The sequence below is a fragment of the Salvelinus alpinus genome, chromosome 12, assembly GCF_045679555.1.
Source record: "Salvelinus alpinus chromosome 12, SLU_Salpinus.1, whole genome shotgun sequence".
Taxonomy (NCBI): domain Eukaryota; kingdom Metazoa; phylum Chordata; class Actinopteri; order Salmoniformes; family Salmonidae; genus Salvelinus; species Salvelinus alpinus.
This window is the reverse complement of record NC_092097.1, coordinates 29,749,554-29,767,278: the sequence shown is the minus strand read 5'-3', so window position 1 is coordinate 29,767,278 and position 17,725 is coordinate 29,749,554. Positions and strand designations below refer to the sequence as shown.

Here is a 17,725-nt window from a genome sequence, read left to right as displayed (position 1 = left end):
TGAGGACAGTTTATTTATATGAGTTACTTATTCTCACACACACACACACACTTCAGGTGCCTTACCTCTGTGGAGTCATCGTAGGACACACGGATGGTATTGAGCTTTGGCCCAATACTGACAGTCTCTGTGAAGGCTCCACCACAATCTTTATAAGGTCCTTTATGGAGTTTGTAGGCAATAGTAACGTTTTTGATATAAGGCGACCCTGTCTTGATATTGACCTCAGTGAACAGCCCAGAGTACACAACAGCTGCAACCACCGTTACAATCAAACACAACATGAGAAACACTATCAGTGCTAAAATAATAGAGTCAGACATTTTCTACACTAACACTGGTGCCACTGATGCAACTCAACCTCTTCCAAGTGAAACGTTCTGTTTTGACAATGTCAAGCTCTATATGAAGTGTCAAGAAGAGCCTCCTCGGAATGTACAAATTTGCGGACAGTCTACAAACTACAAAGCGCAAACGTCATGAATAAGATATCCCAGACATTTGAAAAGAAGATACATATGAATTGCTTGTGATGTAAAAACGAGAATCATCCGTACAACTGTTGTTTGCATTCATACGATTTTCCGTGATAACTGAAGGTAGGACGAAAGATTTTTATAACTAACCCAAGATAGACCAGAGCCTGTCGTTTCCAATGGAACAAATTAATCATAGTCTGCAGCACAAGCACGGAGGTGGGCAGAGCCAAGCACAAGCTAGTGAGATCCTATTGGCGCGTTTTATAATTTATTTGCATATTTTCGTTAGGGAACGCCTACTCTGAAGTGCGCATGTGCAGTAACTCACCCCGCCCTTGCACTCCTTTTATACGTCGCAATTTTTAGAAACTTTGGCAAAGGGTACATTATACGAAACGCAGACCACTCTGTTTGTTACCAATTTTAGTTTTGGAAACAGAAAACTATATGCGGATCAAATGTTTCATCGATGAGAAAATTTGCAGAATCTTGGCCAAAATCCATCTCGCTCCATCTTCTCCCACTGCCGGCCACTGGGCTTCCGCTCATCATATTTGGTAGTGAGTTGAAACGCCAACAGGATGCTTCACATGTATACATCCGGTGAGATATCTGGCTCATTGCTCATCTGTGGTAGGACGGTAGCCTTATATAGCCTAACACAGTTTATTTCCCTAAACACAGGAACATGCTTCCCGGATAAACCATCTAGCCTCGTATGAAGGGGTGTCCCTTTTCGACGAAGCTATAATCATAAAAATAACATAACATTTGTGCATTATTATTACACTATCAATCGGCTGGTTGGCTAGTCCAGGTGCCATTTATTTTAAAGTAGCTAAAATATATTACCACGAGACTACAACCGCATCCTGTTACACTATGGTTGTGTAAACTTCGTAGGTTCCCTGACCAAAGAGATGCGTACATGGGGCGTGTTGAGCGGATTACTTTTGTCATTGTAGGTCACCGCCTTTCAAAATGTTGCATTATGGGGATAAAATTGCCAGATTTGCACCTACATTCAACCCTACCGATAGTTTAGTCACAAAACTGATGAGTTAAATAGCAAATGTGCCTACTATGGTTTTGGCACATGCGCTGTAGCCAACAGCTCGCAGATAGCCTACCCGCACTATGATGAGATTATTATGGATAAGAGCCAGAATATTTAAGCATTGATCATCATGTAACCAGAATAAGACCCTCGATATTTATTGTAATGGAGCATAAAGATCACTGTGCACATTCACCACCCTGTGAAGTTCATCATACATAATTTCATCTGTAGCCTTATAAACTACTTGGTTTCCTGAGTCGTAGTGGGAGGACCACACACCATATCGTGTGACTAAGTTTACTTCAATATGATGGTTATTATATTAATATTTGCGCATAAAGGAGTTTCCACCGACATTTCTCACAATATTAATTTTAGACACAAAAAGATCCCACCATATCGAGCAAACAAATTTTCTGTTGGCATTTATCCAATTCTACCGAAACTTATTTTTTCCATCACAGCTGTCATAATTTGTTTTACACGGTATGACTTTACTCGCAAAACTGTGGGTGGAAATGTGGTTAGTGTACTACTTTCAGTTGTCACAGATACACCTCCCCCAACTTCACTCCTCAACTTTCATTTACAGTTGGTTGTTTTCGCCTTACCACTCAAATGAGTCCATTGCATTATCTACTACAGTTTCAGGTAATCAATCAAGCTTGTGAGACTGGAAACATGACTAACTTGTAAATTGTATGTATTTGAATGATACAGTACGTCACATTATATATGATAACTATTTGGTTTCAATAGCATCACCTCTTGAAAAGCGTAATCAGAACGACACATTTCTGATTATTCATGCAAAACAATTGCGCACATTTAGCTCTATCATCAGAGTTGTAGCCAGGCCTGCTGCAACCTGGTCTCAGAGCATTTTGTATTATTCTGTACGTAAATCGAGACACTCCATACAGCATATGATATGTTTCATAATGTATGTATTAATTTGTGATTGTCCTTCCCCCATTTCGTATTATATGTTACGAATTACAATTCGTATTATGTTACAAATTTGCATAACGTATGATATGTTACAAATTCTAGGTAGGTGGATAACGTTAGGTTAGCTAGGCTAGGACTTAGGCACTAGGGTTAAGGTTAGGGTTAAGTTTAGGAGTGTGGTTAAAGGGTTATGGTCAGGGGATGGAGGGGTTAGCTAAAGGGCTAAGTTTAGGGGAAGATAACATGCTAAATCATTTCAATGTAGCTAAAAAGTATTAAGTAGTTGAAAAGTTGCTAAAAAGCTAAAGATGTATGTGATGAGATTCAAACTCGCAACCTTTGGGTTGCTAGACATTTGTGTTATGTCCCTACCCACCCACCCCATTTTTTAACCATACCAAACGTAACATATCATACTAATTGGAGCGTTCCGGATTTACGTTTACTATGTTATGTCTAGTCTACGTTACCAGGCTGGTATACCGTACCAGTCATTAAAAAAATATTAGTAGAGTGCTGATTGGCCAGCTCATCCTCAGGGAGATGACATATTCTATGAGGAAATAACATGCATTTTTTAAACGGTCTGTTTGAGATGTGTTGTTTTTTTTAAGTGTTTCTTCTCCAATTGATGCTTTGGCCACAAATACGAGTATATGACGAGTCAACAACATTATTTGGATATGAGTTAACAGAATGTTAACTTTTAAGTGAGATTTTAACTAGGCATGCAAAACTTGATTAACATATTTAAAGAGAAAATCTGTAAAATATTTAAAGAGAGTCATATACATGAATAATAATATTTACAATTGAAGTATTTCGTTGCAACATACTGTATCTTCAAAGTAAATATAAATTTTCTGCATTCAACAGCTTTCCGAAACGTCATAATTTCATAAGATACCCTTTCTCAGCCATTAGTGTTTAAAAAAAATGCAGCACTCTAATGCTGTTTGCAGTGTTTTGAACATCCACTAACATAGTGACCCCTCCTTCCACAGTAATCCCCTAATTGTCCATTTTCTCAATGGCAGCAATGCACTAGGAATCCTCTCTTGGTTCTCCCTGACCTATTCCTATCTGAGGGGGCAAAGGGATATGCAAGGTTAGTTTGTTGACACAAAGGTCAAGAGTTCACAGAGTCGACAGTATTCATACACATTGTCCTAATTATCCGAGTCATCTGCAATTTCATCGTTATCCCCCCTCTTCCTTCCTGTTGCCATGCTTCCTCTCCTCAGTGTCACTCTCCTGGGCCTGAAATAAACAGTAAAACATTTGTTTGAGCTCTAATTTTGCCACAGCAGGGCATTAGACAGGAAAACATCTCACTTTGCAAGCAGAGGAAGCTGGGGAAGCAGCTATGTGTGATAAACAAACTGAGCAGTGTTTTAGAAGGATGCTGTATTTTACAGCAAATCCCCCCTAGTGTAGAATAGAAGGCTACTGTCTAACAACATGGCTCAGTGCGACTGAACGTGCCTCACTGTTGTTTTCTGGATCTAGCCAGTAATGATTAGCTAGGAACAAAAACATTACAACGTATCTTATCAGCCCAGTGTTCCACACACAGCTTCCCATTTGAGGTTTACAGACAGCTTTAAGGGAATATTCACTACATAATGATCCTCTACAAATCGAACTGTTCTTGAGATTACCGGAGCGCCAAGAGGCTTCTAAACAGCTTCTACCCTCAAGCCATAAGACTCCTGAACAGCTAATCAAATGGCTACCCACTTTTTGCCCCCCCCACGCTGCTGCTACTCTCTGATATTATCTATGCATAGCCACTTTAATAACTCTACCTATATGTACATAATTACCTCGACACCAGTGCCCCCGCACATTGACCAATTGACTCTGTACCGGTACCCCCTGTATATAGCCCCACTATTGTTATTTACTGCTGCTCTTTAATTATTTGTTATTCTTATCCTCTACTTTTTTTGTTGGTATTTTCTAAAAACAGCATTGTTGGTTAAGGGCTTGTAAGTATGCATTTCACTGTAAGGTGAATTCGACGCATGTGACAAATATAATTTGATTACAATAGACAGAAAGCTTGCAGAAAATTAAAGACTATAAAATGCCACATAAAAGCTTTTGTCTGTTTTCCTTATGGGAATTTAGAATAGTGTTTCAATCAAATATGTAACAAAGAGAGAAATTTTAGAAATTACATTTAACTCAGTAGCTTCAAAAGTTCATTATGGCCAGTACCTCATCTTCTGACTGCTCCTGAGGCAGCAGGGAGCCTTACTCCTCTTCATAACCCCTTTGAGCGTTGAGAAGATCTCCTCACCCTGCAACACAAAGGCATCTATTTGATTTATTAGGATCCCCATTAGCCAACACCAATGGCGACATCTAGTCTTACTGGGGTCCGACACAAAGAAAGACATTAGACTTTGCAATTTACATACTACATGTTAATATTTTTAAATGTGTGTGCACGTCTATCAGTTACACATACAGTACCAGTCAAAAGTTTGGACACCTACTCATTCAAGGGTTTTTCTTTATTTTAACTATTTTCTACAATGTAGAATAATAGTGAAGACATCAAAACTATGAAATAACCCATATGAAATCATGTAGTAACGAAAAAAAGTGTTTTATTGCTTCTTTAATCAGAACAGTTTTCAGCTGTGCTAACATAATTGCCAAATGGTTTTCTAATGATTAATTAGCCTTTTAAAATGATACACTTGGATTAGCTAACACAACGTGCCATTGGAACACAGGAGTGATGGTTGCTGATAACGGGCCTCTGTAGATATTCCTTCTTTTTTTTAATCTGCCGTTTCCAGCTACAATAGTAATTTACAACATTATGTCTACACTGTATTTCTGATGTTATTTTAATGGACAAAAAAATGGGCTTTTCTTTCAAAAACAAACTTTTGAACGGTAGTGTAGATTTTATTGTGTATTATGTATTGATGACTATTGTAAATTGTGTCAAATAATTCAGCATTAGGTGCTATTAACACCATGTAATGTTGCCTTATTGAATTTTAAATAAACCATTCTCTAGTATTTTTGCCCTCAGTATTTTGTATTGTATCTTGTGCTTTTTAAAACTGAAATCCAACAATGGCATCCCCAGGTTCAGGAAAGACTCCAGGAAAAGACAGCCATACTAGCAACAACATAAAAGACTGGTAATATAATAGTTATGGAATCTGTCTGACACTGTGGCAGCGAGAGCCAGTGTCAATGTACTGAGACTCACCTTCAGGCACACATTGAGCACGGGTCTGTTGTCAAACACCTGGCAAGGAGAAGATGGAGGTGACACAATACACAGACTACCTCTAGCTTCAACACCCAAACCCAGCCAGCAGAGAGCCCATCCACATGCACAAACACAAACCACTGCACTGGAGCCAGTAGAGCATGACAGATGGCTTGATCTCCCTCCAGCCAGAGTGTGTGTTGGAGAGGCAGAACACCCGGGGGAATACATGTTTACATGCTTCTCGTTTGGCGTGGGCACAGTCATTTAAATGCTATTTCCAGCAATACATCTTCCATAGGGAACTGAACAACCATTACACATACTAGACACATCATGTGTTTGAATAAGGGTTAACCCACTCATGACAAGCTTCTAGTGCAAACAGACTCAGTACTTTGACCACGTTGACCAGGATGTGGAAGTCTCTGACAGCCAGGTTCCATGACAGCAGCTTCTCACTTCACCTGGACACAGAAATGGGTAAATGTCCCATTATAAAATCACACCGAGTACGCACTAATGCTTGCTGAATGTATGCAGTCACACACAAGCGTATCATAGTCACTGCACAACGTCTACTAGCGCTCACTAGCTTGCATCTGCTCTACTGGCAGTTCCTCTGTGCCTGTCTGTGTGTGTGTCCATTTGTGTAACTGGTGTACCTCAGTGCTGTCACTGTGCCTGACAGGGTGAATCTTCCTCACAGCCTTCTCAAGCTCTCCCATCATCCCCTTATAGAACAACAGGAATGAGAAGGGAACAAACACACCATGAACACAGAATAGTATTATTCACCTTACAGCCAGGGGAGCATGGCAACCACAATAGCAGGAGAAGAGTTACAATAAATGAGGTTACAAGATGGTTGGGTCTCCCCTATAAAGTAAATTCCCCTTTCCAATGTCTGTGGTATACTGACACCCAATGGCCACCTTAATTCATTAACTGCTTTACATCAGTGAATACATGTGAGACACAGCTGAGGAGAGTCCCGTTGTCTTTGGTTCTCTCTGTCTCCGCTCGAAGTCACCCACTCCTGGCACAGGAACTGCCGGGCTAGTTGCTAGAGGCAGAGACTGTTATATACTGAACAGATCCTCATTGAAAATAAATGCAACTTTTCAGGATATCATTACATCTTCAGAATTGACTGAATTGAAATTGATCCTGATACAGTCCATTTTACTGTTGCATCAATCCTATAGACATTGATTTAGTGTGTGTCTTACTAGTCTGCTCCCTGTTTGTAGCCTGGTGCCCTCCTCTCAGCCACCGTGGTGAGCAGCTGGGAGAGACAGAGCTATGCTGAGGCTGGGCACTGTGGAAGTTCAGCAGGTACTTAAAGCTGTGTCTGAAGACCAGAGAGATAGGGGAGAACCGCTTCACCATACTTGTCACACACAACACTGGCTGTGATCTGATAGGGAATGTTTCACCTCTCAATTGATGCGCTAGTCCAAGGTCAGTTCAGGCCCTCCCTCTTTCAAACGGTCAGCCAGCAGTCCCAGAGCGCTCTTCAGCAGGCCATGGTGCTCTGGTTGGGAAAAACCAGACCTAACACACAATAGCTGCAGGCTTTTGTTGCAGATCACTAACACACCTGATTCCCATTTGTTGAATCAGGTGTGTTAGAGCTGAGCTGAAACAAAAGAAGCCAACACCAACCTCTCCAGGACCACAGTTGCCAAACCCTGAGTAATTGTCATTTCCTGGAAGGTGCGGCCCTGTGATGATATTGTCCTGAAAGGCAGGAGTGTGCAGGTGGTGTTGTGTTAAAGTGTGACTGACCAGCTGAAGGTGGTGTGTAGGACCTGTAGGAGGAGCTGGTAGGCTGAGGACAGTAGCTGGTGCTCCTTCACATCAAGACCTGGGGAGTCCACCACCCCCTGGTTTTTAGACAGCAGAGTCTGCACACAGCAGGAAAGACAGTCACAAAGGGGGACTACAACAATGAACTAAATGTGTGCCGAGACAGAAAGTACCTGGAAGTGATTGTGGCAGTTCTCCAGGTGAGTGCAGAGGGTAGGCAGCAGCTGGACACAGCGATGTCCTTAGGGCTCTTCTGTTGCAGGTGAGAGCCCTAAGGGCCTATGTTTGAGGTTGTGGACAGGTGTCTTTTATACTGATAACAAGTTCAAACAGGTGCCATTAATACAGGTAACGAGTGGAGGACAGAGGAGCCTCTTAAAGAAGAAGTTACAGGTGTGTGAGAGCCAGAAATCTTGCTTGTTGGTAGGTGACCAAATACTTATTTTCTTAAAAATCCTACAATGTGATTTTCTGGATTTTTTTTTCTCATTTTGTCTGTCATAGTTGAAGTGTACCTATGATGAAAATTACAGGCCTCTCTCATCTTTTTAAGTGGGAGAACTTGCACAATTGGTGACTGACTAAATACTTTTTTGCCCCACTGTATACAGGCTACAAGGTTGCAGACAATTTGGCGTTAACTGAGTCAATTCAGAGAATGTGATAAATGCCTAACACTTATTATGATTGTTTAATTCAGTAATTTTATTTAATTGGTAGAGTTCAAATGGAATAAGAGCACAACCTTGAGGGAGTATTGTGTGTGATATGTCCAGGCTCTGGGCTGCGTGGTGTCCTACCTTGCTGTGGAGCTCACTGTCCAGCAGAGAGCCGGGAGAGCAGGCCACACTACAGCACCTCCATGTCCAGCTCCCTGAAGAAGGGACGGTAGGACACAAGACTGACCCCTGGCCTGCTGGCCTCCTGAACCTTCTCCTTCTCTGGATAGAGGGAACAGGGGTAGAGGGAAGACAATAAAATATCATTTAATTACTCCCCTGGAAAAGAGAGTACTGTATGTAAAAGTCACATCCTGTGACAAAGGTGAGAGGTCAGAGGTGAGTGTGTTAACCTGCTGGGTCTCCTCTGCCTCCGTGCCCTCCTCCAGCTGAGAGCTGTCTGCTGCTGAGTTCTTAGCAGGGGCTTTCCTCTTATTACCAGTACCCTCTGCAAGATAACCACCACAATAAGTGTTGAATCTCATCTCAGGAAAAGCTTTAAAAATATATATTTTCTTTCCCTTCTTTGGAACAACAGTGGAGCTAGACGCTGGAGCTCCCTCTGTACTCTCCCCATCAAAGTTGGCTAGAGGAGGAGCATAGCCAGGTATTTCTGAAACCCAAAAGCTGGAATGGTCAAATTAACAGTCCATGGGAATTCTCACATTTTCAAAGCATGTAATATTTAAACATTTTGATCAGAGAAATGTTGATAAAATGCATTTGACATTTTAATTTCCTGTCCGTTATTATAGTATTGTTTCAGTGCAGTATTATACCTGCCAAAGTCCTGTCCAATAGAGTCTGGAGGTAGGTGATGTTCTGAAGACGAGTCACCACCTTCATTTTCATCTCAGGTTCTTTCTGACTGCAGAATGCATTCACAACCTGTGAATACACACACATACACACACACACACAAGCAGGTGAGTTGAGTAAACACAGACAAATACATTGGTAAAACAGATGAGATCAGACTGAGCTAATTTGATTCGTGAGTCAAGTGTCGATAGATACAGTTGAAGTCGGAAGTTTATATACACTTAGGTTGGAGTCTCCCCAAAATTCTTGTTAACAAACTATAGTTTTGGAAAGTCGGTTAGGACATCTACTTTGTGTCATTTTTCCAACAATTGTTTACAGACAGATTATTTCACTTATAATTCACTGTATCACAATTCCAGTGGGTCAGAAGTTTACATACACTAAGTTGACTGTGCCTTTAAACAGCTTGGAAAATTCCAGAAAATGATGTTATGGCTTTAGAAGCTTCTGATAGGCTAATTGACATAATTTGAGTCAATTGGAGGTGTACCTGTGGATGTATTTCAAGGCCTACCTTGAGGGACTGGTGCACTTAACAAAATAGATGGCTTCATGAGGAGGGAAAATTATGTAGATATATTGAAGCAACATCTCAAGACATCAGTCAGGAAGTTAAAGCTTGGTCGCAAATGGGTCTTCCAAATGAACAATGAGCACAAGCATACTTCCGAAGATGTTGCAAAATGGCTTAAGGACAACAAAGTCACGGTATTGGAGTGGTCATCACAAAGCCCTGACCTCAATCCCATATAAAATTGGTGGGCAGAACTGAAAAAGTGTGTGCGAGCAAGGAGGCCTACAACCTGACTCAGTTACACCAGCTCTGTCAGGAGGAATGGGCCAAAATTCACCCAACTTATTGTGGGAAGCTTGTGGAAGGCTACCCGTAAACGTTTGATCCAAGTTAAACAATTTAAAGGCAACACTACCAAATACTAATTGAGTGTATGTAAACTTCTGATCCACTGGGAATGTGATGAAATAAATAAAAGCTGAAATCAATCAGTCTCTCTACTACTATTCTGAAAGGTCATATTCTTAAAATAAAGTGGTGATCCTAACTGACCTAAGACAGGGAATTTTTACTAGGATTAAATGTCAGGAATTGTGAAAAACTGAGTTTAAATGTATTTGGCTAAGGTGTATGTAAACTTCCGACTTCAACTGTAGATACAGGTGACATAAACATGAAAACACAGATACGGGCGGGAGAGGTGTGTAACATGAACATGGGAAACATAAAGAGTGAATTATAGGTGTGACATGCAAGATAAGACAGATCCACAAATATGCCATATGAATGGAGTCCACACCTTGCTATAGACCATAAATCCCTTGTCTAAGACATCCCATTACCCCATTGTCTAAGAAAGAGCTGTAGTGACCTCTCTAAACCAGTTGATGGTGTGGAAGAGCAGGCCAAAGAGGAACTCTCTACTAGGCTTGGACAGGCTCTCTGACTTCTCCACCACATCCATGTCAGTCAGGATCAGAGGGCAGCCTGCAAACACACACACACACACACACACACACATACACAAACTCCCATTAGAAAGGCAAGAACCATAGCATGTCTACTCCATTCCCAGCACAGAAGGCTGAGTTGAAACATGCAGGTGTCTGCTGCAGTGTTACTAGCCGTACATGATCTACTTGAAGTGTTTTCATTTTCAAAAAGTACTTGTACTTATGCATATAGCTGGGCCGATAAAAAAAAATTATCGTCAACGACCGTACCAACCATTATCAAGGACATTTACCGTCCTTGATAAGGTAGGTCTGTAGGTCTGTGCCGTCAGAAAAGTATTCACCCCTTGTTACAGCCTGAATTTAAAATGGATCACATTGAGATTTTTTTGTCACAGACCTACACACAATGCATTAGCATCTAACAGCCCCCGTGATATGCAACTTTTCAGGGAAGTTAGAAACCAATATACACAGGCAGTTAGAAAAGCCAAGGCTAGCTTTTTCAAGCAGAAATTTGCTTCCTGCAACACAAACTCAAAAAAGTTCTGGAACACTGTAAAGTCCTTGGAGAATAAGAACACCTCCTCCCAGCTGCCCACTGCACTGAGGAAAGGAAACTGTCACCACCGATAAATCCACTATAATTGAAAATTTCAATAAGCATTTTTCCACGGCTGGCCATGCTTTCCACCTGGCTACCCCTACCCCGGTCAACAGCACTGCACCCCCCACAGCTACTCGCCCAAGCCTTCCCCATTTCTCCTTCTCCCAAATCCAGTCAGCTGATGTTCTGAAAGAGCTGCAAAATCTGGACCCCTACAAATCAGCCGGGCTAGATAATCTGGACCCTTTCTTTCTAAAATTATCTGCTGAAATTGTTGCCACCCCTATTACTATCCTGTTCAACCTCTCTTTCGTGTTGTCTGAGATTCCCAAAGATTGGAAAGCAGCTGCGGTCATCCCCCTCTTCAAAGGGGGGGACACTCTTGACCCAAACTGCTACAAACCTATATCTATCCTACACTGCCTTTCAAAGGTCTTCGAAAGCCAAGTCAACAAACAGATTACCGACCATTTCGAATCCCACCATACCTTCTCCGCAATGCAATCTGGTTTCAGAGCTGGTCATGGGTGCACCTCAGCCACGCTCAAGGTCCTAAACGATATCTTAACCGCCATCGATAAGAAACAATACTGTGCAGCCGTATTCATTGACCTGGCCAAGGCTTTTGACTCTGTCAATCACCACATCCTCATCGGCAGATTCGATAGCCTTGGCTTCTCAAATGATTGCCTCGCCTGGTTTACCAACTACTTCTCAGATAGAGTTCAGTGTGTCAAATCGGAGGGTCTGTTGTCCGGGCCTCTGGCAGTCTCTATGGGGGTGCCACAGGGGTCAATTATTGGACCGACTCTCTTCTCTGTTTACATCAATGATGTCGCTCTTGCTGCTGGTGAGTCTCTGATCCACCTCTACACAGACGACACCATTCTGTATACTTCTGGCCCTTCTTTGGACACTGTGTTAACAACCCTCCAGGCGAGCTTCAATGCCATACAACTCTCCTTCTGTGGCCTCCAATTGCTCTTAAATACAAGTAAAACTAAATGCATGCTCTTCAACCGATCGCTGCCTGCACCTGCCCGCCTGTCCAACATCACTACTCTGGACGGCTCTGACTTAGAATATGTGGACAACTACAAATACCTAGGTGTCTGGCTAGACTGTAAACTCTACTACCAGACTCACATTAAGCATCTCCAATCCAAAATTAAATCTAGAATCGGCTTCCAATTTCGCAACAAAGCATCCTTCACTCATGCTGCCAAACATACCCACGTAAAACTGTCTGTCCTACCGATCCTTGACTTCGGCGATGTCATTTACAAAATAGCCTCCAACACTCTACTCAGCAAATTGGATGTAGTCTATCACAGTGCCATCCATTTTGTCACCAAAGCCCCATATACTACCCACCACTGCAACCTGTATGCTCTCGTTGGCTGGCCCTCGCTACATATTCGTCGCCAAACCCACTGGCTCCAGGTCATCCATAAGTCTTTGCTAGGTAAAGCCCCACCTTATCTCAGCTAACTGGTCACCATAGCAGCACCCACCCGTAGCACGCGCTCCAGCAGGTATATTTCACTGGTCACCCCCAAAGCCAACTCCTGCTTTGGCCGCCTTTCCTTCCAGTTCTCTGCTGCCAATAACTGGAACAAATTTCAAAAATCACTGAAGCTGGAGTCTTACATCTCCCTCACTTACTTTAAGCATCAGCTGTCAGAGCAGCTTACCGATCATTGCACCTGTACATAGCCCATCTGTAAATAGCCCACCCAACTACCTCATCCCCATATTGTTATTTTTGTTCTCCTTTGCACCCCAGTATTTCTACTTGCACATTAATCTTCTGCACATCTATCACTCTAGTGTTTAATTGCTAAATTGTAATTATTTCGCCACTATGGCCTATTTATTGCCTCCCTAATCTTACTACATTTGCACACACTGTATATAGATTTTTCAATTGTGTTATTGACTGTACGTTTGTTTATCCCATGTGTAACTCTGTGTTGTTTGTGTCGCACTGCTTTGCTCTATCTTGGCCAGGTCGCAGTTGTAATTGAGAACTTGTTCTCAACTGGCCTACCTGGTTAAATAAAGGTGAAAAAAAAAAAAAAAAAAAAAAACTTGATGCCTTCCAACACTGTCCTGATTGCTGCTGGATGCTGAGGTGTTGCAGGACCTTGTGGCAAAATGAGACCAGAAACTAAGACAAGTGGCCTTGCCGTTTTGAATAATTGTAAATGTAAAATCCGAGTGAAGGTCGAGTGTTCTGTGGATTCATAATAGTATACACTGGTGCTCTGAGGTGATGGGAGTGTGTTGGTGTTTCAGTTTGTTAGAGCAGCCCCTTTGTCCCTTGTTCTTCATGCGGATCTGAGAGGCCTGCAGCACAGGAGGGAGAACACACAGCTCCAGATCCAGCTTCTTACGCAGGTCACACACCACCTGATACCTCACAGAGAACCCCGCACCACTCAGCGAGACAAACACATCATGATCATCATCATAAAGCAGATTGTGGTCTGTCATGGGGGAAAATGTTGTGTGGTGGTAACAAAAAAACTATTTGTGAGGCACTTTCATAGGTGTAGTCTTTGTTTTTGTTATTAGAAAGAAAAGTGCAAGACTACATGTAGTGACAGTGATGCCACTGTGTGTGACCTCTGACCTCTAGGGCATCTAAGGAGGAGATGGAGTGCAGGATGAACTTGACCACCACAGCAGGTCCTCCAGCTGGACAGCAGACAGGGTGGCCATGACAGCCACACGCACCTGACACACAGGACCACAGAGACACCACACATTTAAGTCAAATGAACATTATGGGGTGTGAAATATTCTATGTATTGTTGTAATGTATTGATTTTTGGAATATCTTTGAAGTAAAGGAGCAGTTTGTCGATATAAAGCAAATGTACATGTATGTTTAAATAGAGGAAAAACCACCTTCAACGGCCAGAAAGTACTCTAGCTCTAAAGGCAGCTATCAGTCAACAAGCCATTTGATCTCATTTGTTAAGAGCCTCAGAATAACTGTAAGTACAGAGGCAATCAGCCAATAGCATAATTGTTACAGGGATTCTGTAACATTCTGTCAGTGTTGTGAGTGAAGTACACCTTTGTGTCAACAAGCCCTGAGCTGTGAACATCCCATTACTTATTGAACAGATCCAACACAGAGTGTAATTCTAGCCTTATTGAATCACCAATGAGAGCTTTAGCCAGAAACAACAATAAATGGACTTCAGACTCTGTGTGTGTGTGTGTGTGTGTGTGTGTGTGTGTGTGTGTGTGTGTGTGTGTGTGTGTGTGTGTGTGTGTGTGTGTGTGTTTGTGTGTCTGCTACCTCAGCTATCAGAGTGGAGCTCAGATTCAATCTAGAGAGGGCATAGTCAGCTGAGTGTTTTCCTGGAGTAAGGAGCTACAGAGGAGAGGAGAGAGAGAATAGGAGGGAGATATAACTGATAGTCAAAGTGATTTTTCATGAGTCATGACATCACATATCCCCACAAAAAACACTAGACTAACAGGGCTCCACCCACTTGAGCTCGCTGGCGATGTCACTGTGCTGAGAGTCCTCCAGGATCTCTGGCAGACTGTTGATGATGTCACGCTGAATCTCCACTGGCGCCATGGAAACCAGCTGCATCAGCTTACCTGCTAACTCCTTGTCACGCCCTGATCTGTTTCACCTGTCCTTGTGATTGTCTCCACCCCCTCCAGGTCTCGCTTATTTTCCCCAGTGTATTTATCCCTGTGTTTCCTGTCTCTCTGTGCCAGTTCGTCTTGTATGTTTCCAAGTCAACCAGCGGTTTTCCCATTCTCCTGCTTTTTGCATTATCCTTTTTCTAGTCCTCCCAGTTTTGACCCTTGCCTGTTTCTGTACTTTGTACCCGCTTGCCTGACCATTCTGCCTGCCTTGACCACGAGCCTGTCTGCCACTCTGTACCTCCTGGACTCTGATTTGGTTTTGACCTTTTTGCCTGTCCACGACCATTCTCTTGCCTACCCCTTTGGATTAATAAACATTGTAAGACTCCAACCATCTGCCTCCTGTGTCTGCATTTGGGTCTCGCCTTGTACCTTGATAGTGACAGGTTACAGTGAGGTTTGAGGAAAGTCAGTCTAGCCTTGCTACTTAGTGGGAATATACAGATGGAATTAGTGTAGAGTATAGGTTAGATCTGCTGTCATAGTGTTAATGACCAAAGTCTACAACAAAAAGAAAAAAGGAAAGGCTTTACAAAATTGTGGTCATATTTGAATTTCACATCCAGTGGCCGATGACAGATAAAGACCCCAACACTACTTAGACCAATGTGTTTTTGCATAGAGAGAGGCTGTCAAACCGGCAACATCTCGATCCCCAGCAGCATGCACAGCACTCTCCTAAAATGAGCTGACAGAGCTGGACCACAGACAAGACACAAAGTGATGTTTCCATGTAACAATTTTCTAATTCTCTACCGCCACTGATCAAACATTTCAGAGAATTTGAGAGAGCCAGGTGCCCTGCTCCCCTTGGGGCTGTGTGATCTGTGGCGTTACCTGCAGGTCCCATCGGCCAGGCATGGTACACAGGGAGGAGACAGTCCCTGAACCTCTCAGGATCCTCAATGTGAGACTCCAGTCCTTTGATGAACTCCTGGACAATCTGTTAGACATCAAGGTCAGAAGATCAGGCATCACGCTTTATAGAATGTGCAATACCAAAGACAGTTTGGAAACATTATACTCACACCGGGGTATCTGGGACTCTTATTCAGTCGTTGCTGGAGTCTCTTTTGGAAAACCATTTGTTCTACAGCTTACAAAGCAATATAATGATGCATTATCCACCAATTGCCAGTTAAGAACAATAATTTGTCAATATGTTGATGAATGACTATTGAGGGTGTGTGTCTTTCTTACCAATTTCATTGGATATACTGCCTTTTCTCAAGATGATACCAGCCCGCGCATAGAAATTGACCAAAGACAGAGTCATTATTGGTGTCCTCCTGAGTAGTGGCCTTGGACTGATGCCCAGTGGTCTTACTCTGAATGAGATGGGGATGGATCCCTAATGAACTGACTGACACTAGCTGACTGACACTAGCTAGTTTGTGTATTTCTCATGAGACATACAAAGTCAATAGACACAGTCTGGTTTCCTTGTTTGTTTGAGCGCCTGAAAGACTTAAATTACTTACTTGACACATCTGGTGGAGCAGCACTTTCGCTTTTTTCCACAGAGGGGCGTCTCTTCTTGCGCATCATTTTCTGGAAAATGGAATGAGACAAATGAAGAGGTCATCCACAGGCAGGCCCGGTTCCACAAGGGGGCTAAAGAGGGCTTAGCCCTTCAGTTAAAACTTTATCCCCCACAGTTTTAGTTGTATGTCTCTATATAAAAATAGCAAAAAAGTTTCAATGATTGAGTGACAGGTTGGTGCAAAATCTGTATCTCCGCTGCGCCATGTCAGCGCAATGAACAGGGTGCACCGCAGTGTGTGTAGGGGGGCTATAGAAAGCCACTGGGCGGTTAGGTATGACTCCTTTGGGTTTCCATAAAAAGCGGGGGAAAACGCATGTGTTTGTACAACACAGAAGTAAGAGTGGAGGCAATAGGGCTTCTGAAGGCAGTGACGGTCCCCAGCTTTAAGTTTACAGCCACCATGCTCCACAGAATCCTTAGTCTTCACAATCCTCCAAACCAATTACTCCAGGCATAAGCAACGGATCTTTACACTGGAGTCAAAGTGGTCCGCAGTGCATTGGAGTTTGTCGAGATTTGGAGGTGCAACTGTCACGTTCCTGACCTGTTTTCCTTTGTCTTGTATTTATTTTAGTTGGTCAGGGCGTGAGTTGGGTGGGTTGGTCTATGGTTGATTTTCTATGTTGGGATTTGGTGTTCGGCCTGGTATGATTCTCAATCAGAGACAGCTGTCAATCGTTGTCCCTGATTGAGAATCATACTTAGGCAGCCTGGGTTTCACTTGTGTTTTGTGGGTGTTTGTTCCTGTGACTGTGTTTGGGCCACACAGGACTGTTTCGGGTTTGTCACGTTTGTTGGTTTTGTATTTTGAAGTGTTTTGTTGATTTTTCATTAAAATATGAACACTAACTACTCTGCATCTTGGTCCGATCCATGCTCCTCCTCGTCTGAGGAGGAGAACGACTACGACAGCCGTTACAGAAACACCCACCTTAAAAGGACCAAGCGGAGTGGAGAAGGACGGCAAGAACAACAGCAATGGGGAAAAGAGGAATGGACATGGGAGGAAATCCTAGACGGAAAAGGACCCTGGGCAGAGCCAGAGGAGTGTCGCCGCCCCAAAGCGGAGAGGAGGTATTATGAGGCGAAAGCAAGGCAGAGCGGCTGGAAGCCCGAGAGGCTCACCCAAAAATTTCTTTGGGGGGGGGTGTGGCGAAGCCGGGTAGGATACCTGAGCCAACTCCCCGGGCTTACCGTGGAGTGAGAGGGCGTCGTACTGGTCAGACACCGTGTTATGCGGTAAAGCGCACGGTGTCCCCAGTACGCGTGCTTAGCCCAGTGCGGGCTATTCCACCTTGCCGCACTGGTAGGGCTAGGTTGGGCATCGAGCCGGGTGCCAT

General features: G+C 43.0%; 1 protein-coding gene and 1 pseudogene across 1 annotated transcript in view; both read right to left on the bottom strand.

The window, feature by feature from the left end:
• LOC139535848 (testis-expressed protein 264-like) overlaps positions 1 to 1,309 on the bottom strand; it is a 147,763-nt gene extending 146,454 nt beyond the window's left edge. The window contains exon 1 of the mRNA XM_071335688.1: positions 66 to 1,309. Within this exon, the coding sequence (XP_071191789.1) occupies positions 66 to 323 (258 nt within the window). The 5' untranslated portion in view covers positions 324 to 1,309. The remainder of the gene's footprint in view (positions 1 to 65) is intronic.
• A 640-nt stretch (positions 1,310 to 1,949) lies between these two features.
• On the bottom strand, positions 1,950 to 15,924 carry LOC139535275 (Fanconi anemia group D2 protein-like; annotated as a pseudogene).
• Positions 15,925 to 17,725: the final 1,801 nt, after the last annotated feature.